Below are 24,636 nucleotides of genomic sequence, written 5' to 3' on the forward strand. Positions count from 1 at the left end.
ACAAAAGTTATAGAGTCTACAAAATAGGGGATATATTTATGGCTTTTTTATTATAATTTTTTTTTTTTTACTAGTAATGGGGGTGATCAGCAATTTTTAGCAGGACTGCGACATTGCGGTGGACAGATCGGGCGGTTTTGACACTTTAACATTTATACAGCGATCAGAGCTAAAAATAGCCACTGATTACCGTATAAATGTCTCTGCCAGGGAAGGTGTTAACAGCGCACTAGGGGGGCAATCAAGGGGTTAAGTGTTCCCTAGGGAGGTGTTTCTAACAGTTGGGGGAGTTGACTGACAGGGAGTAGAGAGAGATCGCTGTTCCTGATCACTAGGAACAGCAGATCTCTCTCTACTTCCCTGACAGAACGGCGATCTGTCTGTTTACAATGACAGATCTCCATCCTGGCTATCTAAACCGCAATTGCGGCCGTCGGCCACACGCATCGGCTCCAGTAGAATGACGGCGGCTGGTCGGCAAGCGGCTAAAAACCAATAAATTGTTTTAATAACATTTCTGCAAAATCATCCAGGCAAGCGAACCTGTTACATAAAGAATCTTAACATTAGCATATAAGCACCTAATAGTCTAATTTAATCATTAGTAAAGCATAGAAAAAATGGCCTACCTCAAGGAAGTTAAACATTTAGAATAAAATCCAATCTCCCCCCCAGCTCTTTAAGTGGTTGTAAACCCTTACATATACCCAGTGAAGTGACTGGCCTCAGGTAATACGCAGAGATAAAACAAATCCTCCTAAATAAGTTGTACCCGTTTATCTACAGTAGGTCCATCTTCCCTCTACATCCATTCAAAGTGCAGAATTTACACAGGATATCTCAGCTCTGAAAGGCAGGGAGCAGAGAGCTGAATTTACATCAGTGAGCAGAGCTCTGACAGCTGATTGGAGGGAATTGAAACACCCCCCTTTGCACAGCACACAGGAACAGAGCTGAGGCTGTCAATCAGCTGAAGCTCCCTAGCTGTCACCTTTTTCTCTTGGTGTCAGGAAAACTTGTCAGAAGTGACTTAAAGGCAATGGACAGAAATGACACTTAGTGCTCTGGATTGAAACAAGTACAAACTATAGAGGGATATTCTTTGTTCATATTTCGTGTCTGAGGTTTACAAACCACTTTAAAGAATCAAATGCTCCTAATTCCTAGAGTATTAACCAACAGTCCCATGCACTTCCTGCCCATTATTTCTGGACAACCATTTCCCCAAAGCTGTTCTTCTTGCCAGTCTATAACCGGGTTTTGTTACCACCCAATGTCAACATGTACAATGCGGGACCAATGATCCTACATTGTACCAAATGACGTAGGAGTGTCCACCCACATTCCACTGCTGGGGAGAGAAGGACCAGATCACTGGTTGTCAGTTGACTACTGGATAAGGGCAAAATGAGCAACAGATTCTCTATTGGCTGGTTCATGTGTTGATGTGTGTTGTCCTTTTTTTTGACACCTTACCATGCATTATAGGGGTTCTAGATGACAATGGCAGTGCATGATGATGCGTGTTTGTTAATACAACACATGAAAACACACTTGGAAAGGTGTGAATCCAGTCTCAGCTGTACAAATACACAAAGCCTGACCTGTTTTACATGTTTTTGTTATTTGGCAATGTTCATATTTTTTTTCCTCTGTAGGAACCTCATGCAAGGTCAAATCTGTTTCTCCCAGAGCTATTATCTGTACAACAACACCAGGAGGACAAACTCAGAATCCACCTTATCCAGGTAAGTCATGGGGGGGGATTAAGCACACTCATCAGTATCTCAGAATCTCTCTGGACATGCAAGGCCACTTTTTATAGAGATAAGAGTACTGTTTCCTGATTTTTTTTTGTGCAGTTTGCTGCTGTGGGCTAGGGTCCTGACGTCTTCAAGATCAAAGTAGGGTCCATAGCCATGCATTGATCATAATGACGATGAGGTACAGTCCACTGCTGTATCATGGGAGAGCACCATCTGACGGAGGAGTGGAGGATCAGATAAGTGACACTGTATCTCCTCTCCCTTGGCCAAAAAAGCTATTATGAGTAAATTTTAGGCAGCACTTGCTTAACCATAAACTTATTAGTTATACAAAAATTACTATAGTGAATACTGTAAGTGCCACTATAATGGTGATAACAAACAATGTTTCAATAAAGTTCTCTATAAGTGACAAATAAAAGTGACATAGTACAAACAAAAAGTCTCTTTGTGCAATATTGGGTGCTTCAATCCTTGTTCCCAGGGTATCCCCTGTGTATCCACCATATGCAGTGATGTGTTCACTCCACACTCACCAGATGTTGGGGACTCCCTTACTGTATAGCAAGGAAACTCAACTGGCCTTGTAGGTCTTTTTGGGGGACCTATCCCACTCTCCCTGATGTCCTCTGGTGACTCCCACGGGTCCAGACTCCTTCCTGTTGTGATCCCAAATGTTCTTCCAAAACGTTATTATGCAGGTAAAAAAATAAATAATAGGTTCTTTTGATAACATCGCCTATTGATGACGAAACGCGTCACATTCGGCCCAGAGCGTGGAGCGCACACCAGGAAGTAGGTAGCGTCCATTTCTCCATGCATACAGAGGTCAGTTTTTCAGCTATATAGTGGATCTTTTTATTGCTTTTTATTCCGCAACTGCTGTAAATTTTATACGAATAAACTCAAAAGAATTTCAAAAGGATTTTATACTATGAGAGGCTGTCTCTCCATTTATTTTTTACCTGCAATAATGTTTTGGAAAAACCTTTGGGATTGCAACAGGAAGGAGTCTGGACCTGTGGGTGTCACCAGAGGACAGACAGGGAGAGTGAGATAGGTCCCCCAGAAAGACCTACAAGTCAAGTTGAGTTTCCTTGCAATACAGTAAGGGAGTCCCCAACATCTGGTGAGTGCGAAGTGAACACATCACTACATGTGGTGGATACCGAGGGCATATCCTGGGAACAAGGCACGAAGCACCCAATATTGCACAGAGACTTTTTGTTTGCACTATGTCACTTTTATTTGTCACTTATGAAGAACTTTATTGAAACATTGTTTGTTATCACCATTATAGTGGCACTATAGTAATTTTGGGATAACTAATACGCTTATGTTTAAGCAAGCACTGCCTGAAATTTACTCATATTTGCCAATCCAGTTGCAAAGTATAGACAGCGGCTGCCCACATCACCATTATTAATACTTTTTGGTTGTTTACCTAGGCGTAGGTGTCTTTTATTTTAAAAAAAGCTATTAACCTCTGCAGTGCGGACCCAGCCCCACTGCAGGGAACTATTTTTTAGCTAGTCGGGATTTAATTGCATTAAAAAAAAAATAATAGTGTTTCATTATATACAGTATAAATTATATAAATCAGGGTAGCGTATAAATGATATAAATCAGGGTAGCGCAGCAAAAACAATACAAAATGTTTATATATTGTGAATTTAAATCCAAAAAACAATAAATAAACAAATAAATACATGTGTACAGTCCTCTGTGAGTTAATTTTTTCTAAATTCCTCCTTAATTAATCCTTCAATATATTCACAGAGGACTTTACACATTTATTTGTTTATTTATTGTTTTTTTTTAATTTACATTCACAATATATAAATATTTTGTATTGTTTTTGCTGCGCTACACTGATTTTTATCATTTATTTTGTTGAGTTGTTGTGAAATCACTTACACAGTGATTGGCGGGTCAGCAATTTCTTATATTTATTTGATATATTCTTTACATATTGATGATTTGTCATCTCTTGCACTGATTGTTATATTGCTTATCATATACAGTATGATTGATATGTTTAAAAGTATACCTGTTGATCCCTCGTAAAAGCTGATCACTCCCTGTCCTCTCTGTCTCTGCTGACCATTATCAGTTACATTGCTGTTAGCTCTCATTGTGGACTACAAAACACCTCACCAGTGGTGGAACTACCAGGGTCACAAAGGTCGCACTTGTGACTGGACCCTGGCTTTCCGCCACTGTGAGGGGTCCCCAAGATGGCAGGAAGGGGGCCCACTACAGAACATGTGAAAGGGTCAGCTCACACTGTAGTGACCACAAAGTCGTGACTTGCTTGTGATTTCTTTGCTACTCCCTTGCAGCTTGCTTGCGACTTATGCGATTTAACATTGCAGTCTATGGCCCTGAAATTGCACCAAGGAAAAGATAGTGCAGGAACCTTTTTTTTTTTTATTGTCGTTGTAACTTGAGTTGCATTGATTAAGACGGCACCCATTGAAATAAATGTGTTTTGACTTGTTATGTGACTTTGTGTGGCAAGTCGCTTGATAAGGTGTAGCAGTGAGACCAAGACTAATAAAGGGCCCTGCGATGAAAGGTAAGGATCTTGGGATCAGTGGGAAGGGCCCGGGCTTGGAGGGGAGGGCGCTGGGACTGATGGAAAAGACCCCTAGGGTCAGAGGGGCCCTTCATGGTTTATTGCACCCCTCCCCTGAAGGTTCTAGTAATGTCTCTGTACCTCCCTCTATGTTATAGAGAAGAGAAGGGAGGTGTTCTGTAATCCTTAGAGACTTCCTGTCCTATGGTGACAAGATACAATACAATGAGCGAGTATTGTCACCCAAGACAAGAAAGTATTTTACTGTCAGGATCCACAGGGAGCCTGAAAAAAAAAATGGATGCAGGCGACACATCTAAGGGCTAATAAACAACAATATATTACATTTTTGTTCTTTGGTTTAAATATTTTAAATTTGGTACACAGGTAACCGAGGGTTGTGGTTTGAACTGTGGGATGGATCGGCTGATCTAGATATTACTGACAAGCGTTTACTTCTCCATGGATTAATGGTCTCAGACGCCAGTTCTCCAGACATCAGACTGAAACCAGGGCGCCCTTTCAGGTGACAGAAAATGAACTTAAAGCTGAAGTCCAGTATTTTAAACAGTATAAAAATATATGTATTTTAAAAAATCCTTGTAGTGGGGCCTTCCCTACACTGGAAGGGTTAAATGCTTGTTAAAGCAGAATTAAACCCAAAAGCAAGCAAACATTCTTAGATATGATGGCTGCATTGGTTTTATTTTTTAGGCTTTCTTTCTTCTATTTTCATCTGGTGATCCAGCCAGCAAGTTTGTTGTTTTTCAAAAGCACAAGCTCTCCAGCAGAATGTATCAGTTTACACAGATGAGACAAACCATTTAACACTGACAGGGGTGTTTACAATTATATCAAAAAAGTGGCGGTTAAGGAATTAAATCTGCTGTACATCAGCCAACATCCCAAATTGAATATAGTACAAAAGTTTTCCCCTTAGGGGTGGGACTTTATAGGCATAGACTGTGAAACACTTGATTGGTAAAAAAGTATAAAGTCATTTTATTTAACAATTATCAAAAAACAATTATCAAAAACAGTAATATACATATAATACAAACATATAATTAAAGTGTCTGTACAAACTGCTTTCGAGTGTATATATTTCTCAGATTTAACCAAGCACATATGCACTTAAAATGTAAACATATAAAAGAATCATATGCATTTGTGTTTCCTACGCGTTACGGAGTATCATAGACTCCTTCTTCAGGGATAGTCCGATATGCAAATAGCATTATATGTAGCAATCTAATATACAAAAGATACAATGCTTACAATGATAAGCTTTATTCATGTAAAACCTTTTATCCCCAGAGGAAAAAAAAACAGTTTGATGTAATCCATTATAAAGTGTGAGCTGGAGTTTGGCTTCAATTTGTTAGTGTATTAAAAATCGACTAATACATTTAATACTCACACACTGTAATTAAGGAATAAAGCTAGATCACCTCTCTGCCACTGGGCTGTGATCAGATAGTAACTGAGCAGTAGCCGGTATTGTCAGTCTCTCCTATCCTATCATCACATGTCCTTGTCGGCACATGAATATGTACCATTGTAGATTGGCTCTTAGCTCTGCCCCTCTCTCTCCCAAACTGAGTTCTGCTGTACAGGGGATTACAAGAGACTGATACAAAGTCAGATTTGGGTACCTATACTAGTTTAAAGTAAAAAACATTCAATTGTAGTATAGGGACCCTGCCTTAAACTGGACTACAGTGCCTTGAAAAAGTATTCACACACCTTGAAATTTTCCGTATTTTGTCATGTTACAACCAAAAATTAAATGTATTTTATTGGGATTGTATGTGATATACCAACACAAAGTGGCACATAATTGTGAAGTGGAAGGAAATGATAAATGGTTTTCATTTTTTTTTGCAAATAAGTATCTGAAAAGTGTGGAATGCATTTGTATTCAGCCCCCTTTACTCTGATACCCCCTAACTAAAATCTAGTGGAACCAATTGCCTTCAGAAGTCACCTAATTAGTTAATAGAGTCCACTTATGTGTAATTTAATCTCAATATAAATAGAGCTGTTGTTTAAAGCCCTCAGGGATTTGTTAGAGAACATTAGTGAACAAACAGCATCATGAAGGCCAAGGAACACACCAGACAGATCAGAAATAAAGTTGTGTAGAAATTTAAAGCAGGGTTAGGTTATAAAAAATATCGCAAGCTTTGAACATCTCACAGAGCACTGTTCAATCCATCATCTGAAAATGAAAAGAGTACAACACAATTGCAAACCTACCAAGACATGGCTGTCTGCCTAAACTGACAGGCCGGGCAAGGAGAGCATTAATCAGAGAAGCAGCCGAAAGGCCCATGGAGGATCTGCAGAGAAGGACAGAGAGAATCTGTCCACAGGACAACTATTAGTCGTGCACTCTACAAATCTGCCCTTTATGGAAGAGTGGCAAGAAGAAAGTCATTGTTGAAAGAAAGCCATAAGAAGTCCAGTTTGCAGTTTGCGAGAAGCCGTGTGCGGGACATAGCAAACATCTGGAAGAAGATGCTCTGGTAATATGAGATCAAAATTTTACTTCTTGGCCTAAAAGCAAAACGCTGTGTGTGGCAGAAAACTAACACTGCATATCACCCTGAACACACCATCCCCACTGTGAAACATGGTGGTGGCAGCATCATGTTGTTGGAATTCTTTTCTTCAGCAGGGACAGGGAAGCTGGTCAGAGTTGATGGGAAGATGGATGTAGCCAAATTCAGGGCAATCTTAGAAGAAAACCTTTTAGAGTCAGCAGAAGACTTGAGACTGGGGTGGAGGTTCACCTTCCACCAAGACAACAACCCTAAACATACAGCCAGAGCTACAATGGAATGGTTTAGATCAAAACATATTCATGTGTTAGAATGACCCAGTCAAAGTCCAGACCTAAATCCAATCTGTGGCAAGACTGGAAAATTGCTGTTCACAAACGCTCTCTATCCAATCTTACAGAGCTTGAGCTATTTTGCAAAGAAAAATGGTCAAAAATGTCTCCCTAGATGTGCAAAGCTGGTAGAGACATCCCCAAAAAGACTTGCAGCTGTAATTGCAGCGAAAGGTGGTTCTACAAAGTATTGACTTTATCATTTTCCTTCCACTTCACTACTATGTGCCACTTTGTGTTGGCCTATCACAGTGATTCTCAAACTGTATGCTGTGTGAGATGCAGGTGTGCCGTGGGAGTTTTGAAGAATATTTAAAATTGCTAGCATTTTGAAACCTTGAACATATCGAAAAAATGTAATGGTAAATCAATGTCGCAAAAGTTAAAGTAACATACTGTATATAAAAATACAATCTCTGTCAGTCTGTCATTCATTTGTTCCTTTCGTAATGCAAGACTTGTGCGAGATCTCGGGAGAACTCAATCACTCTAATTTATATTATAATAATAGAGAGCATTCCATTCCAAATTTGATACTTATTGATAAAGTTTCTTCATTGTTTAGCGATGGAGACATACTTAATCAAGTCTGGAACTCTGAAAGAGAAACTGTTAAATGAAAAGAAAGGAAGCAAGTGAAAATACAAAGAAGAGTTCAATCGCTTCAATCTGATTTGCTCTCGAAAGCAGGCACATCCTTCACAATAAATGTAAAATAAATATACATGTAAAAATAAATAAGTTCTTCACCACAAAAATTTCTAAATGTTTTCAGGTGTGCCGTGAAAATGTTTGAATATTTTTGGTGTGCCGCAAGACAAAAAACTTTGAGAAACACTAGTTTATCACATAAACTCCCAATAAACTACATTTACATTTTTGGTTGTACCATGACAAAATGCATAACATTTCAGGGGGGTGTGAATACTTTTCAAGACATTGTATGTGTATACACATGTACTGTTTGTAGCTCTGAGCTTTATTTATATTTTCTTGTTAGGTTTCACCTAAGCTCAATGCATTGATTGCTTCTGCCTGCTTCTGGAAGAGTTCTCTAGTAGACAGTGAGAAGAGTGAGAAGATAAAATGTATTGGGTTATGAATATTTATTTTGTCTTGGCCAATCACTGAGAGGTTTATTCAAAGAGGTCTCCTGAAAAAGGTTCTAGCCTCCCAGTCTACCCTGTGAGGATATGAGTGTAGCCGGGTCTAGTCCTTTCCTGTTCGGCTGCTGCTTAGGGAAGCTGCAGAGATGTCCAGTTTTTGCCTCTCAGGCCCTTTGCTTGGAGGAGAAAATCAGAGTCAGAATGTTTGTTCTCTTATATGCATGTCTGTGCCTAGAAAGTCCTAACCTAGCTTGTGTTGGAGTTCTGAAGAGTCCTAATCAGGCCTGTGATAGAGGCCTGCAGAGTTCTAACCTGGCCTGTGGCAGATGCCTGAAGAGTCCTAGCCTGGCCTATGGTAAAGGCCTGAAGAGTCCTAGCCTGGCCTTTGGTAGAGGCCTGAAGAGTCCTAACCTGGCCTGTGACAGAGGTCTAAAGAGTCTTAACCTGGCCTGTGGCAGAGGTCTGAAGAATCCTAACCTGGCCTGTGGCAGAGGCCTGAAGAGTCTTAACCTGGTCTGTGCCAGAGGTCTGAAGAATCCTAACCTGGCCTGTGCCAGAGGTCTGAAGAATCCTAACCTGGCCTGTGGCAGAGGCCTGAAGAGTCTTAACCTGGTCTGTGACAGAAGCTTGAAGAGTCCCAACCTGGCCTGTGGCAGATACCAAAGAAACTGGAAGGTAGTCTGGGCCTACAAAATCTAAATTAGTCTGTGGCAGAGGCAACAAAAAGTTGTTCAGCTGATCTTTGGCAGATACCAAAAGATACTGGAAAAGTGTAGCCTGTTTGGACCTAAGCAGAATATTTGCTGCTGTGTTTGGGTATCCTGTATCACTAACCCTCTCTCACTTAGACAACAGAGCCAATAAATGCAAAAAAGATTAAAGATACTGAATTCTTTCTCTCTGTTTCCATTGGTGGGTCAGCGAGTGTTCAGGTGCAGCTACATGGCAGGTCACAAGTAGGAAGGCAGGAGAGCCTTTAATAATCCAGCAGCTCCTGAGAGGGGCTATGCTACTGCTTTAATTTGAGTTCAGATATTAGGTAGACTTTTTCTTTTCCCCCTGACATTGCCTGAAAGTAACATAGTGCCTAAACTACATCAATCCAATACACAAATCCTAATGTTTACCCAGAAATTCATGGTCTTGCTTGCCTTCCTTGTAGCAGGAACTTTGGGAAGGAGATCTTAATCCCCAGAGGTTGACTTCATACACCACAGTCCTCGTACAGTATAATTGGAAATTAAATAATTAATACTGTGTATTTTTTCCTGTATTTTTAGCATCTATATTCATTCACAAAGATATCTCTCTATACAGTGCAAGGCTACAAGGATTCTTTGTATGTCCAGAGACAAACAATTACACATTTTGGATACAGGCAGACAGTAAAGCCAAACTCTTCTTTAGTTCTTCAGAGAAGGCTGAACTAAAGGTAATATTTTATTCTTACATATAGTGAAGCCTAACTCAGGAATTTAGCACAGCTGATTGCAGGAAAGTTCCAGAGCTTTGAAAATCTGTAGCATCGCTGAAAGGTATTGTTTACATACTGGCAGAAATTATATATTCAATTTTTAAATTAGTTATGAAAGAATCATGTATACAGTAACTGGTACATTCTGTAGTAAGAATAAAATACATTTTTTGTCAACAGTGGGAAATGATTAGAACTACTGTTTGCTTTTACTGCTAACCTGGGTGCACACCTGAGTGGTTTCCGGAAATGCGTTAACACTCTACATAAAGATTCCCATTATATTCAAAGGTGCCCAATCACACCTGAGCATTGTGTTGCTCAAAGCTTGAAAAAGTACACAAGCTTCTTTGGGGTGCATTTTTAGCCCCTATAGACTTCAATGGGATCACCGGAAAAATGGCTGAAAGCATATGTAATGTGTGTTTTTCATGCAATTTTCTTTACTCTTCCTAGTAACTAGCAAAAACAAAAATGCTCAAGCCTAAAAACGCTTGAAGACACCCAGAAAACACATGTACAAAAGCACTCCAAAAAGTTGGAGGTGTGCAAAGTATAACTGAAGGCAAAACTTTTTTTTTTTTGTTTTGAACAGAGTGGAGATAAATTTGAATACCTGTCAGGTTTTTAATGCTACCTCTGCCCCCTGTTAGGGAGATTCACCCTCCCTAGTTGTCATGTTTGCTATTATCATCCAAAGTGAAATTAAAAGAAAAGCCCACATTTTGGGTTGACCCCAGAAAAGTAGGAGGGGACATATTCCAATGGGGACACTAGTTCTGATGACCTGGCAGTCCTCAATGGATTCCCTTAATTTGCAGGGATTTTCTCTTACTTCCTGTTTGGCTATGGGACAGGAAGTAAAGGGAAATCTCCCCAATAGGGCAGAGGGGGCAGAAAAACTGACAGGGGTTAAACCCCTCCGTTACTCCATCCAAAATGAAAAAAAAAAAACAGAAAATTGTACCATACTTACCATAATTTTCTTTTCCTGGTGCCTATTCATGGCAGCATATCTGACAAGCTCCGCCTCTGCTCCTCCCTCAGAACTAGTGAAAATCATAAAAGAAATGGTTAGCACAACCCCAGCATTCTCCGTGGTATAGAATACAGAGGGTGGGATTGTATGCTGCCATGGATAGGCACCAGGAAAAGAAAATTACGGTAAGTATGGTACAATTTTCTGTTTTCCTGGTGCAACCATGGCAGCATACCTGTGACAAATAACTAACTGAGACAGGTGGGATGATGCTTAGAAAGAAGTTTATTTGAAAAGGTTATTATTTAGAAGAAGAAGCAAAGACTGATTTTATAGCCTGTCTGCCAAACTCCACCAATGAGAGTTCCTGGAACCACTCTGTAATGTTTTAGAAACGTATGTTGAGACGACCAAGTCTCTGCCCTACATATGGTTTCAATTGACACATTGGCTCTTGCTGCCCAAGAGGCAGAAAACCGATCTGATGGAATGCGCCCTGACAGCCGAAGGGGGTTCCAGTCCCTTTGCCCTGTACACCTTCTGTATGAGTTTAACAATCCATGAGGCAATTGTTCTTGCTCATGCCTCCTTGCCTTTGTTCTTGTCCCAGGGGATTATAAACAGCCTAGATGAATCCCTGAAGGACGCCGTGGCTTGCAGATAGTATTTCAAAGTGGAGGCAATATCCAGCTCGTGAAGTGAACCTGAGTCCTGCTCTGAAAACGTTGGAAGTGCCCAAGGTTCCGACATACTTGAGGAAGATGCGACTTTAGGGATAAATCCTCGTACCGTCCTGAATTTCACTCTGTCGGGATAGAAGATGATATGATTATGATCTACTCCCAAAGCTCGAAGCTCTGAAACTCTTCTGCCAGATGCTATGGCTATTAGAAAAGTCAGTTTTAAAGTTAGATTCCACAGTGATGCTGACTCTGAAGGGGCAAATGGTTGGTTGGCTAAAGATTCTAGAATGATAGAAAGGTCCCAGGTGGGAAAAATGTGTTTAGTTGGTGGGCGGATCTTTTTGACGGCTTTAAAGAATTGTACTATTAAGGAATCCTCGGCCCATCTCTTACTGGTTGCTGCTGAAATTGCCTCTACCTGTAAGTTTAGTGTACTTGGCCCTAGACCTAAGTCTGGGCCTGCCTGCAAAAATTTGAGAAGTTGAGAGGAGGATGGTAAATCCGGATTGAAGCTTCTGCCAACCGCGAAAGCCCTGAATTTGTTCCACATCTTGTCATATATACTGTTTGTTGATGGCTTTCTTGCTCTGAGCAGGGTTGAAATAACTTTGGTGGAGCACTCTAAGGATTGGAACCTTTTGCCTCTCAGCCACCAGATGTGAAGATTCAACCTGTGGGGATCCGGATGGGTGTGACATCCCTGTGACAGAAGAAATGGTATTATTGAAATGTTGACTGGAGGCTGGATACTCAGGTACATTGCCAAAGGGAACAAAGGGCATCTCGGCCAGTATGGTAGGACTGTGATTACCGTTTTGGTTTCTAACATAAGTCTCGTCAGAAGGCATAAGCCAGACCGCATGTCCAGGTGGCCGGGAGAGCATCTATCGCCTCTGCCTGAGGGTGAGGGAGCCTCGAGATGAATCTTGACAGCTTGTTATTGATCACTGTTGTGAATAGGTCCAGCTCGGGGAGACCCCATTGGTCTACAATCTAATTGAAAATCTTCGGGTGCAGAGACCATTTATTGGCATCCAGGAACCTGTAAGATAGATGGTCAGCTTTTGAGTTTAGACGACCGGGAAGATAGACCACTCTTAGGTCTCTCAAATTCCTTTCTGCCCATAGAATAATGGGTTCCACCTCCCTCAGTTGGGAGTTGCTGTGTGTCCCCCCTTGTCCTTGTATATATGATACCGCAGCCTTGTTGTCCATTCGAAGTAGTACTGGTTTCCCCATAATCTGGAATTTTAGGGCTAGTAACGTAAGGTAGGCTGCCTGGATTTCCAGAATGTTTGATACCAGGCCTGTTGTGCGGAAGGACCATCTTCCCTGGAATGAAATCTGGTTGCAGTGTGCCCCCCAGCCTGCTGCACTGGTGTCTGTGGTCATTGTGATCCAGTTTATACGTCCTAATGGATGCAATTTCATAAGCATGTGTTTCTTCATCCACCAATGTAGACTCTGGAGCATTAGACTTTTCTGGTGTATGGATTGGAATAGATGGTGTCTGTTCCAAAGTCTCAAGAATTCCAACTGAAAATGCCTCAGGTGCCAATAGGCCCAAGGGACCATGGGGATACACGATGACATCAGTCCTATCAGGCTCAGGCAATTCGAAGCTGTCACACACACAGGACCTCGCAATCACTTTTTTCCTCTTTTGAATGATGCATGTCACCCTCTGAGGTGGGAGGGATACCGTTACATTCATTGTATTGAATAATGCGCCTAGATAAACCATCTCCTGAGTCAGAGAAAGGTGACTCTTCTCCTGGTTTATCTTCCAGCCGAATTCTGCTTGACAACAAAATGCTCTTGTGTTCCACTAACTGTATGGTATCCTTTGCCAGTAGGAGAATATTGTCCAAGCAGTGATATACTCTGAGACCTAATTCTCCTAGGGGTCTATGATAGCGATTAGGGTATTCATTAATACTCTGGGCGACATACAGAGGCCAAATGGGAGGCTCTGGAATTTAAGGTGTACCTGCCCTACCGCAAACCTCAAATATTTCTGAAATGGTGGGAGTAGAGGTATGTGCAAGTAGATGTATCGACAGCATCCAGCCCCCCGGTTGGATTACACAAATAATTATTTGTAGTGACTCCATCTTGAACTTTTCTAGAAATATATAGTGATTTAGTCTTTTTAGGTCTATCAGGGGTCTCCAACGTCCATTTTTCTTGGGAACTAGAAACAGGGTAGAGTAGAAACATGAAAACCTCTCGGATGGAGGCACCGGCACCATTGCTTGTAGTTCCTGCAGGGAGAGAAGAAACTGATGTAGAGCTTCTGCTTTTTGAGGGGACTTTGATACCCTTGCTAGAGTAAAGAAGTCCTTGCGGGGTTTGTCTAGAAACGTCCAAAAGTGACCGTATTTGATTGTGGAGACCACCCAGGGATCTCTGCATTTTTGGTCTCAGATTTTTGAGAAGTGCTTGAGTCTGGCACCCACTGGGATTGCCTGGGTTGGCCTGGTGGTGGGCCGTCCAGCATTGCAGAGTGCATATCTGAGAGTGGGTATAACTTTCCTAGACGATTAAGGGAGAATCTTTTCTCCGTCTTTTTCCACTCCTCCTCAATCACAACTCTGATTTCCTCCATGAGTGGGAAAAAAGAAATCTGACATTTTAGAAAAGGGAAGTGTGTTTTTGACTTCTTGGCCGCTGTGTCAGTTTCTTCCCAGCTAATCCCTGGTTTCACCGTCTGCACGTAAGGCTGGACCATGGAGAAAGCAAAACCTGAGGCATCTAGGTCACAGAGGAGTCTCCAGAAATGGCGCTTTCCTCCATACATTTAGAGGAGGAAGCAGCCGTCGGGTGAGAGGTTTCACCTGTGGACGGACCGGGAAGAGACGCATTAGTCGTTTCTTCTTGAGGAGGAAAGGCTGACTTTTGCGATGGCATTGTCGCCACTAACTCTGCCAGGGAATCTTTGACTGCTTTCTTAAGTAGGTCCGCCACCTGCAGTCCTTCGGACTTTCTGTCTGCTGCATAGTCCCTGAGACAATTTCGGCAGACCAATTTGTCTTCTAGTGGGGTGTTCCCACAGGCCAGACATCTTGGGGATCTGGGTCTCAGAGAACGTGAATGTCGGCGTCCTTTGGCCAATGATTTCCTGCCACTCATATGGTGTCCAGGCCTGGATGATGTTTCTCGGCTGGGACTAGATTCATCAGAGTCTTCATGTCGCCTTGAGGTCCTCTTGGACGTCTTCTGGCATACAGGGCTGAAATACATAAGAGTACCAGCCTTTTTTTTTTTTTTTTTTTTAACATGTGTAGACTTACCTGGACATAGGCCCTTACCTTAAATGTAGAGTAGGATCTTGTTTGGGTGGAAAATGCCTCATGTTAGGCAGCTAGTAGAAGTAGCAGCTAAGAAAGAATAGGAAAGGGTTAATAGGCTAGGTCCTGTTTTGACTATAGGGATATTTTCCTATTTTTTTTATATTATTTTCCCCTTTTCTTTATTAATTTATTTATTTTTAAGTAGGACAAATATGAATATATTTTTTTAAATCAGAGCTTTGGGTAGCAGCAAAGCACAACAGGGGTTCTAATCCTTCCACCTCTCCATCTAAAACTTAAAAAAAAATGTTTGGTGCACTTTTAGTCCACAAGAAACTCTCTCTACTATGAAAAGGCCAGTTGGTTGTGTTTGTCCTCCAGGCCACAAGTTCCTTGTACTCCCTGGTCAGGAAATATTGGGGCATATATATATATATATATATATATATATATATATATATATATATATATATATATATATATATATATATATATATATATATATATATATATATATATATATATATATACTTGCTTTCTGACTAACAAGAGGACAAATTGCTGATCTGACATTTGCTCCATAGGTGTAACATGGCAGGCTGTGGAGTAACAATGGGTTGGAGCAGTCATAGCTCTGGCTAATTTCCCCTCTAAGGATGCCTTTGCTGGTTGCCCTCCCATGCTCAGGTGTCCTGCAGAATTCCCAGTGTGGAGATATTGTCAATCATCCTTCACTGTAGGGCTGTGCAAGTAAAGCTACAGAGTTCAGATGCAGAATGTAGTGGCACTTTCCCATACATCTCCTATACTAGATTTTGTGACATCACAGATCATATAACTAAGGGCTCTTTCACACTGGTGGGGGCCGTAAATACAGGTGGCTGAACCATGGTTTTATTACCCCCTGACCACCCACTGGACTTCCAACATTACAGCCTGACACCCTGGTCAAGAAGCAAAGCGTCTTTTTTTTTTTAACTAGGGTTGCAGAGTTTGACAGGTGGCACTGCCTGTCAATCATGCCCATTGCCCAATGTGATCAATGGGGTCTCACGGCAACTGCAAGCCAAGTATTAACTCAAAGTTGTAGTGTGGTCCTGCAGTCTGAAAAAACAGGTTACTCCTGAACGCCTGCCAGCTGCTTCTAAACCTCTCTCTGGAAAGTGATCCACTGCTGATTGCTTTTCGGCGGATGGTAAGCATTACCACAGGTGTGCAAAAAGCCCTAAGGGTAAATTAGACTACCTTGGTATCACACAGTTTTGTTTGACGTCCTGGTAAAAGCTGGTTGGTTCAGCAGTAATAGTTTTTACTGCACTGTGTTTTAATACATTTATTAATTGTCACGGGTATGTACGAAACAATCAATAAACAGATAAATCTGATCGTCCTATTTATTACAGACATTTATATGTCGCAGACAATCTACCCAGCGCTTTACATACTATACATTCACAGTTAAGATTCCTATTCCCAGTTCCATCCTTTTTAGCAGTTATACAATTTATAATACTTTTATATACCATTATATGATACAGCAAATAATAAATCATAAAAAGTAAAATTTATAAATTCCACAAGCTCACTGCAAATTATATGTTTAATGATTAATTTGAGATAATAATTAAGATTTTATAGAAATTAAGATTTTATAGACACACTATATAATATACTGTACTGTAATACGTATCACGTAATACTTACCTAGTTGGTCCTTCCTTATAAAATTATCTGGAACAATTTCTCATAGGGATGTATTTTTAAAATATTTACATAGCAATTCACCCAGTGAAAAAACATCTACATTTGTTCTTTACAAAAGGGCAAAAAATTAATGTTAATAGGCTATTTGCCTTGCAGACCAAATTATTTTTTTACAATTTTACCATTTTAAATGGAAAATACAGCATATTGCCACTAGGTGACGATACTGCTATGCACATTTTTATAAATAAAACCCATAATGACCAAGCAGAGTCTTCCTTTCATATGCTCTGTTCAATATAGGAAAGTAAAAAGTATAATCTGATTGGTTGCAGTGGATGAGCACTAATATATTGTACATCTATTGTGTTGAAGTTTAAAATTGCTTCCATACCACACGGCATTCCAACATGGACTGACCATTGGGAGCTGGACTGGGATGATCGCTGGAAACAGAAATCCTTAAAAATGGAGCTTTTACGTGGCCAGAAATATTACTTAGAGATGTTACAGTACGGCACAGGACCAAAGCCCAGCATGAAAGTTGGCGTTCAGATTCACAACACCTGGCTGAATCCAGAGGTAGTGAACACTTACCAACGAGAGAAGCATCAGATAGTGGCCAAATCTTCCCGACTTCCGGAAATCCAGGTAAGAAGAGGGTGATCTGATTATTTATAGCTGAAATCCAGGGATAGTGTTTATTACATAGTTACATTGGGTATACATCTTCAATACCTATGGAATCCCAGTGGGAGTGGAGAATCACTGTAGTAGCCACCACAACTACAGTGATCACCACTGATTTCCAGGTCCGGCACTGATGCATAGTGAACACAAGGGGTCACTTGCTAATCACGGCTGCCATTTAAAGGGAAACCTTGCATTTCTCTCAACAACTACAAGGCGTTCTCTGATTAAATGAGATGGAGATTGTGGCGTCCTGTCCCCGTCTTTCCACCTCCCTTAATCAGAGGAGAAAAAAATACAAGACATTCTCTGAATGGCGCCTGCACACAAGACATGGAAGACAGTGATGATCACTGCAGTGGCAGCAATTTATATTAATTATATGTAACTATTTTGTTCTCCAGAAAATGACTTTTTCAGGGGAAGGCCTAGTCCAGTTTTGTTGGGAAGGTGTAGAAAGTAAACCAGTTCACCTGAACAGCACTGCCAAGCAGGTGAGTATCAGACTGTATCCTATGGAATATTGCAAATCTATTCCTCTATTTTATCCTCTGTAGACATAAGAGTTATCCTTTTGTTTCCACAGATACAGTTGGTCATTGAGGACATGCTGTCAGTCCACTGTGTCACAGATCAGCCCCCAGGAGATATCTTCTACAGTTATGGATTTGAGGAAGGTAAGACATAAACCATAATAATAGAAATACTATGAGACAAACTCCACTAAGGACCATTGGTATCGGAAATTACCATATTAGAGATAGGATAATAACCCTTCTTAGCAGTGTCTTTATTTCTCTGTCCAGAAACCAGTGAAGAGGTTTGAACAGTGTTAGGCCTCATTCTCCATGGCAGTGTCAAACCTGCATTTAGAGGACATTTCTAAAGGCATATAAATGCACACCATCGATTGGCCAAGGGAACCTAATGTAGCAGATGAAAGACAAATCCTGCTTAAAACCCTTTGACAGTGCAAAATGTCCAGCAGTGCCGTCAGCACAGAACTGTGGGAAACCAGTGGCACCCAGATACACCCATCTACTGTCCGTACAAGTCTGGCCAGAAGTGGTCTTCGTGGAAGAATTCTGTGGCCAGAAATCGATACCTCAGATGTGGAAACAAGGCTAACAAGGCTAAGTGACTCAACTATGCAGAAAAATGGCAGCAGGTGCTCTGGACTGATGAGTCAAAATGTGAAACATTTGGCTGTATCAGGAGACAGTTTGTTGGCGAAGGGCAATAATGAGTGTTTGCAGGCAACAGTAAAGCTTGGTGGAGGTTCCTTGCAAGTTTGGGGCTGCATTTCTGAGATTTGGTCACTATCAATGGTGTCCTCAGTGCTGAGAAATACTGCCAGATACTTATCTATCATGACCTACCATCAGGGTGGCGTGTGATTGGCTGCAAATTTATTCTGCAGCAGGACAACAACCCCAAACATACAGTACAACCAATGTCACTAAGAACTATCTTCAGTGTAGAGAAGAACAACGACTCCTGGAAGTGATGGTTTGGCCCCCACAGAACCCTGATCTCAACACCATGCAGTCTCTCTGGGATTACATGAAGAGACAGAAGGACTTGAGGCAGCCTACATCCACAGAAGATCTGTGGTTAGTTCTCCAAGATGCTTGGAACAACCTACCTGCCAAGTTCCTTCAAAAACTGTGGGCAATGTACCTAGAAGAATTGATGCTGTTTTGAAGCAAAGGGTGGTCACACCAAATACTGTTTTGATTTGGATTTCTCTTCTGCTCTTTTACTTTCAATTTTGTTAATTGATAAAAATAGGCTATTAACACTTCTATTTCTGAAAGCATTCTTCATTTACAGCATCTTTTCACACCTACCTAAAACTTTTGAACAATAATAAATATATATACTGTGTATGTATGTGTGTGTGTGTGTGTGTGTGTGTGTGTGTGTGTGTGTGTGTGTGTGTGTGTGTGTGTGTGTGTATGTATGTATATGTATATGTGTGTATATATATATATATATATATATATATATATATACTGTATATATTATTATTTCAGAAAAATGTCCAATAGCAAACTGTTATTAGAATAAATCACTGACCCCTTTTTTCCCTTCCCTGTTCTTATGTAGATGAGATGAATGAGCCCGGCACAAGTGGAGTGAAGGCCGGGTGGACAGAGCCATATTGTGGGATGTTCAGCATGTTTAAACCCAGATATATTCTGAAGGCATCTGATTCATTGGAAAAACTGGAGCTAAACAAGTACAGCCATGTAAGTACATGCATACAGTGCAAAATCAGTGTACAAGATATTCTGTGACCCATTCAACCAGTTAAACCCAAAGTTTAATCTGCTTATATTTTGCCTTTTCTGGTTCTTCTTACTTTTTTATCCCACCTAAAAGACACTGATACTAAATAAAAAATTTTTTTTTTCTTAAATCTTACCAAAACACACCGATCCTGAACTTTACCCCTGGATTTAACCACAATATCATTATTGCACTCAATATTTAATATAATAATAAAAACATGAAAGAAGCTTGTAAAATTATGAAAGTCATATTCAAAAAGTGTATGTAATCCTATTTTTCGGTATATTTGGCATCATGACTCACTGTACACAATTTTCTAAAGCAAATCTATTTTTTATGAATCTGTTGCAAAGCTCTTTTTACCTGGAGATGTCGTCAGCAATAGCACTTCCTGACGTCATGTTGCAGGCTGACAATGCTAAGCCACTGCCTTGCAATTAGCAGCATTGCCGTGCAAGTTCCTTCAGTTGGCTCTTGTATCTGATAGACCTAATAGTCAGCCCAACAGCCAACTAAAGGAGCCCACGAGGCATTGTCTGCCTGCCGCAGGAAGTGCTGTTACTGGCAGGATCTCCAAGTAAGAAACTTTGTACTAAATTCTCAAAAAATGATTTGTTTAGGAAAACTGTATACAATGAGACTTATTCACTCTAGCCCACACGTTAAACCAATACTTACTGGTGCGTGTATGTGTGTGTGTGTGTGTGTGTATATATATATATATATATATATATATATATATATATATATATATATATATATATATATATATATATATATATAAAACATACATATAGTGTATGTGTTGTAGCAACACTTTGCAGTATTTACTTACTTTTTAACTTTATAGAAGTGTCACAAAATGACACATCATTCAATTCTGATGCAGTAAGTTTTGCCACGTATAAATTCAGACTTGAAGCATTTATATTCAGGGCATTACATTGCTCCTCAGTGCAAGGCTCCATTCACACCTATGTAGCTGTGACAATGTGCATGCTAAATTCGACTTACCAAAATGGGGCATTTCCAAATGACACCAAAGAAGTGCAATCATGTGTTTTGGTGCGAGATTTGATGAGCACATTAGTAAGGTGCTTTGTGACTCCTTTAGGAATTTATGGCACTGATGTGCAATGCACAAAAAAATGACTTACCATTTGTAGGCACACATTTGTGCGATGTGGGAACGCACGCAGAATTCCAAACAGTCCCACTTCGCACAATTGTAAAACTAGGTTAAGGGTGTGAGCAGGGTGAATAGAAAATACATGTTTTCTATGTGCCCCTGCATTGAGTCAGTGTTGACCTATGGAGATCAATGCAGCTCAAAAAATATGGTGTCAATGAGCCCTGAGGCATGCTACTAAACCTAGTGGAAATGGATTTTGGGATTACATACACATTCATTTATGTGGAATACTGCAATAATAACTCAATTAATAAACAGAATTCTTTCACTTTAATTGAAAGAGTTGCATTTAAATAGAACTTTTCAGTTACAATGGTTTCTATGTAACCCGACAACATGCTGTCAGCCGTTAAGCGTGGCGGATTACGCCCTAACAAAGACTCGACATGAAGCCTCTTAGCAGACCATTGACAAGGCTTGTGCGGGGAAGCACTCTGCTGTAGATTTGATTGTTCAGCTCTGTGATCCTGAAAAACGAGCTGGAAAATCCCCACTTTAGTCCTGCCTGGCAGAACAGCAACACTCCCACTAGTAAAAATGTTGCTGAAAACACAGTTTTTACAGTTAAAGCAACACTAAAAATCCAGTTTACTACAGGTGATGACACTATGGCGTAGCTCCCAACTGTCCCAGATTTTGAGGGACTGTCCCTGATTTGGCGCAATGTCCCTCTGTCCCTCATTCCTCCTTATTTGTCCCTCATTTTGGTCTGATCTATATAGATGTACATAAAATGCACTTTTTATCTATCAAAATTTTTTTCCCAGTGCTAAACCTTTCATCTGATTTCTAAATTGCTGCATTTGTAAATTCCAAAAGCCAATATAAAGGAATAGTAGTGGTAAAAAAAAGAACTTGCGTGTTTAACCAATCTTGTTTTTTTGTACAATTCTTTTTTAAGGGGGTGTGACAAGGGGTGTGTCCTATGCCTGCATACTTTTGCTGATAGGTGTCCCTCATTCCCATCTCAAAAAGTTGGGAGGTATGCTATCGGGTTGATTTGCTAAAACTGGAGAATGCAAAATCTGGTGCAGCTCTGCATGGTAGCCAATCAGTTTCTAAGTTCAGCTTGTTCAAGTAACTATTTAAGGACCAGGCCTATTTTTCAAACTTGTTGTTTACAAGTTAAAATCTTTTTGTTGTTGTTAGAAATATACTTAGAACCCCCAAACATTATATTTATATTTTTCAGACACCCTAGAGCAGTGGTTCTCAACTCCAGTCCTCAGGACCCACCAACAGGCCAGATTTTAAGTATTACCTTGGGGAGATGCAGACTAGAATACTGCAATCACTGAGCAGCAAATGATATCACATGTCATGTATTTCAGTTATCTTGCAAACCTGGCCTGTTAGTGGGTCCTGAGGACAGGAGCTGAGAACCACTGCCCTAGAGAATAAAATGGCGGTCGTTGCAATACTTTGTCACACTGTATTTGCGCAGCGGTCTTACAAACGCTATTTAAAAAAAAAAATACATTTTGAATTATATAATAAATTATATATATATATATATATATATATATATATATATATATAATTTATATAATAAAACAGTAAAGTTAGTTCAATTTTTTTTATATTGTGAAAGATAATGTTACGCCAAGTAAATTGATACCCAACATGTTACGCTTCAAAATTGCGCCCGCTCGTGGAATGGCGACAAACTTTTATCCTTAAAAATCTCCATTAGAATTATTGCTCTCGCGCTAATGATCGCGGTGATACCTCACATGTGTGGTTTGAACAACGTATTTATATGCGGGCACTACTCACGTTTGCGTTCTGCACATAAGCTCGGCGGGACAGGGCGCATTACATTTTTTTTTTTCTTATTTATTTTACTCTTTGTTTTTTAAATTTTACTCTGTTCTTTTTTAAAAAAAATGTGTCACTTTTATTTCTATTACAAGGAATGTAAACATCCCTTGTAATAGAAAAAAAGCATGACAGTGTACAAATGATGAGTGTACAAACAGACCTCAGATCTCATATTTACACTAAAATGCAATAAAAAAATAAATAAAATAAAAAAAATGTCCCTTTAAGAACTATGGGCGGAAGTGACGTTTTGACGTTGTTTCCGCCCTGCAATGGTATGGAGCTGGGTGGGGGCCATCTTCCCCTCACTCAGCTTCATATCACAGAGGGGTGAGGACGCGATCGCCTCTGCCGCTGCTGGCGGCTCCAGTAAGCGTCAAAGGGCACCGGACCGCGGCGGGAGGGCCCTCTCCTACCCCCGATAAAAGTGATCTAGCAGCAAATCTGCCACTGTGACCACTTTTATCTGAAAGCGGACTGCCCGCTGAAGAAGAGGATACCTTCTGATACCTGGCAGCCATCCCAATACTTATGTTACTATAGTGTGTGTGTGTGTATATATGTGTGTGTGTGTATATATGTGTGTGTGTGTGTGTGTGTGTGTATATATATATATATATATATATATATATATATATATATATATATATACCGTATTTATCGGCATATAACACACACTTTTTTCCCCTTAAAATCAGGGTTGATTTTGGTTGATCGGAGCGATCGCCGCGATCGCCGCTGACATACACAGCTGTGTGTAAATTCAAATATGGCGCCGAGACTGCAGGGACTCGTGGGAGCCGAGATACACATACCTGAGTGTCCTTGGCTTTTCTGGGCTCCGCTCACAGTCACGCCCAGTCCCGCCATTGGACCTGTGTTATGTCCATCATAGGACGGGACTGGGCGTGACTGTGAGCGGCGCCAAGAAAAGCCGAGGACACTCGGGTATGTGTATCTCGGCTCCGACGAGTCCCTGCAGTCTCTGCGCCATATTTGAATTTACACATGGCTGTGTATGTTGGCGGAGATCGCGGCCGACATAAAATGTGTGTGTACAATATATATATATATATATATATATATATATATATATATATATATATATATACAGTATCTCACAAAAGTGAGCACACCCCTCACATTTTTGTAAATATTTTATTATATCTTTTCATGTGACAACACTGAAGAAATGACACTTTGCTCAATGTAAAGTAGTGAGTGTACAGCTTGTATAACAGTGTAAATAAATATAACAGTGTAAATAGTGTAAACAACAGTGTACCCCCAACTAAAATCTAGTGGAACTTATTGCCTTCAGAAGTCACCTAATTAGTAAATAGAGTCCACCTGTGTGCAATTTAATCCCAGTATAAATACAGCTGTTCTGTGAAGCCCTCAGAGGTTTGTTAAAGAACCTTAGTGAACAAACAGCATCATGAAGGTCAAGGAACACACCCGACAGGTCAGGGATAAAGTTGTGGAGAAGTTTAAAGCAGGGTTAGGTTATTTAAAAATATTTCAAGTTTTGAACATCTCACGGAGCACTGTTTAATCCATCATGCATAAATGGAAAAAGTCTGGCACAACTGCAAACCTACCAAGACATGGCCGTCCACCTAAACTGACAGGCCGGGCAAGGAGAGCATTAATCAGAGAAGCAGCCAAGAGGCCCATGGTAACTCTGGAGGAGCTGCAGAGATCCACAGCTCAGGTGGGAGAATCTGTCCACAGGACAACTATTAGTCGTGTACTCCACAAATCTGGCCTTTTATGGAAAAGTGGCAAGAAGAAAGCCATTGTTGAAAGAAAGCCATAAGAATGCCTGTTTGCAGTTTGCGAGAAGCCAAACATGTGGAAGAAGGTGCTCTGATCAGATGAGACCAAAATTGAACTTTTTTGCCTAAAAGCAAAATGCTATGTGTGGCGTAAAACTAACACTGCACATCACCCTAAACACACCATCCCCAACGTGAAACATGTCAGAGACTGGGCCGCAGGGCAGTATTCCAACATGATAATGACCCCAAACACACCTCCAAGATGACCACTGCCTTGCTAAAAAGCTGAGGGTAAAGGTGATGGACTGGCCAATCATGTCTCCAAACCTAAACCCTATTGAGCATCTGTGGGGCATCCTCAAATGGAAGGTGGAGGAG

The 24,636-nt window shown here is 40.5% G+C and overlaps 1 protein-coding gene across 2 annotated transcripts in view; it reads left to right on the forward strand.

Moving 5' to 3' along the window:
• The window catches only part of PKHD1 (PKHD1 ciliary IPT domain containing fibrocystin/polyductin), a 908,610-nt gene that overhangs the window by 77,188 nt on the left and 806,786 nt on the right, over positions 1 to 24,636 (forward strand). For both annotated transcript variants that reach the window (XM_073625163.1, XM_073625162.1), the window contains exons 13-19: positions 1,659 to 1,748; positions 4,732 to 4,870; positions 9,664 to 9,778; positions 16,855 to 17,130; positions 17,574 to 17,663; positions 17,756 to 17,846; positions 19,279 to 19,421. In XM_073625163.1, the coding sequence (XP_073481264.1) occupies positions 1,659 to 1,748; positions 4,732 to 4,870; positions 9,664 to 9,778; positions 16,855 to 17,130; positions 17,574 to 17,663; positions 17,756 to 17,846; positions 19,279 to 19,421 (944 nt within the window). The remainder of the gene's footprint in view (positions 1 to 1,658; positions 1,749 to 4,731; positions 4,871 to 9,663; positions 9,779 to 16,854; positions 17,131 to 17,573; positions 17,664 to 17,755; positions 17,847 to 19,278; positions 19,422 to 24,636) is intronic.

This window comes from Aquarana catesbeiana, linkage group LG04 (assembly GCF_042186555.1).
Source record: "Aquarana catesbeiana isolate 2022-GZ linkage group LG04, ASM4218655v1, whole genome shotgun sequence".
Classification (NCBI taxonomy): Eukaryota; Metazoa; Chordata; class Amphibia; order Anura; family Ranidae; genus Aquarana; species Aquarana catesbeiana.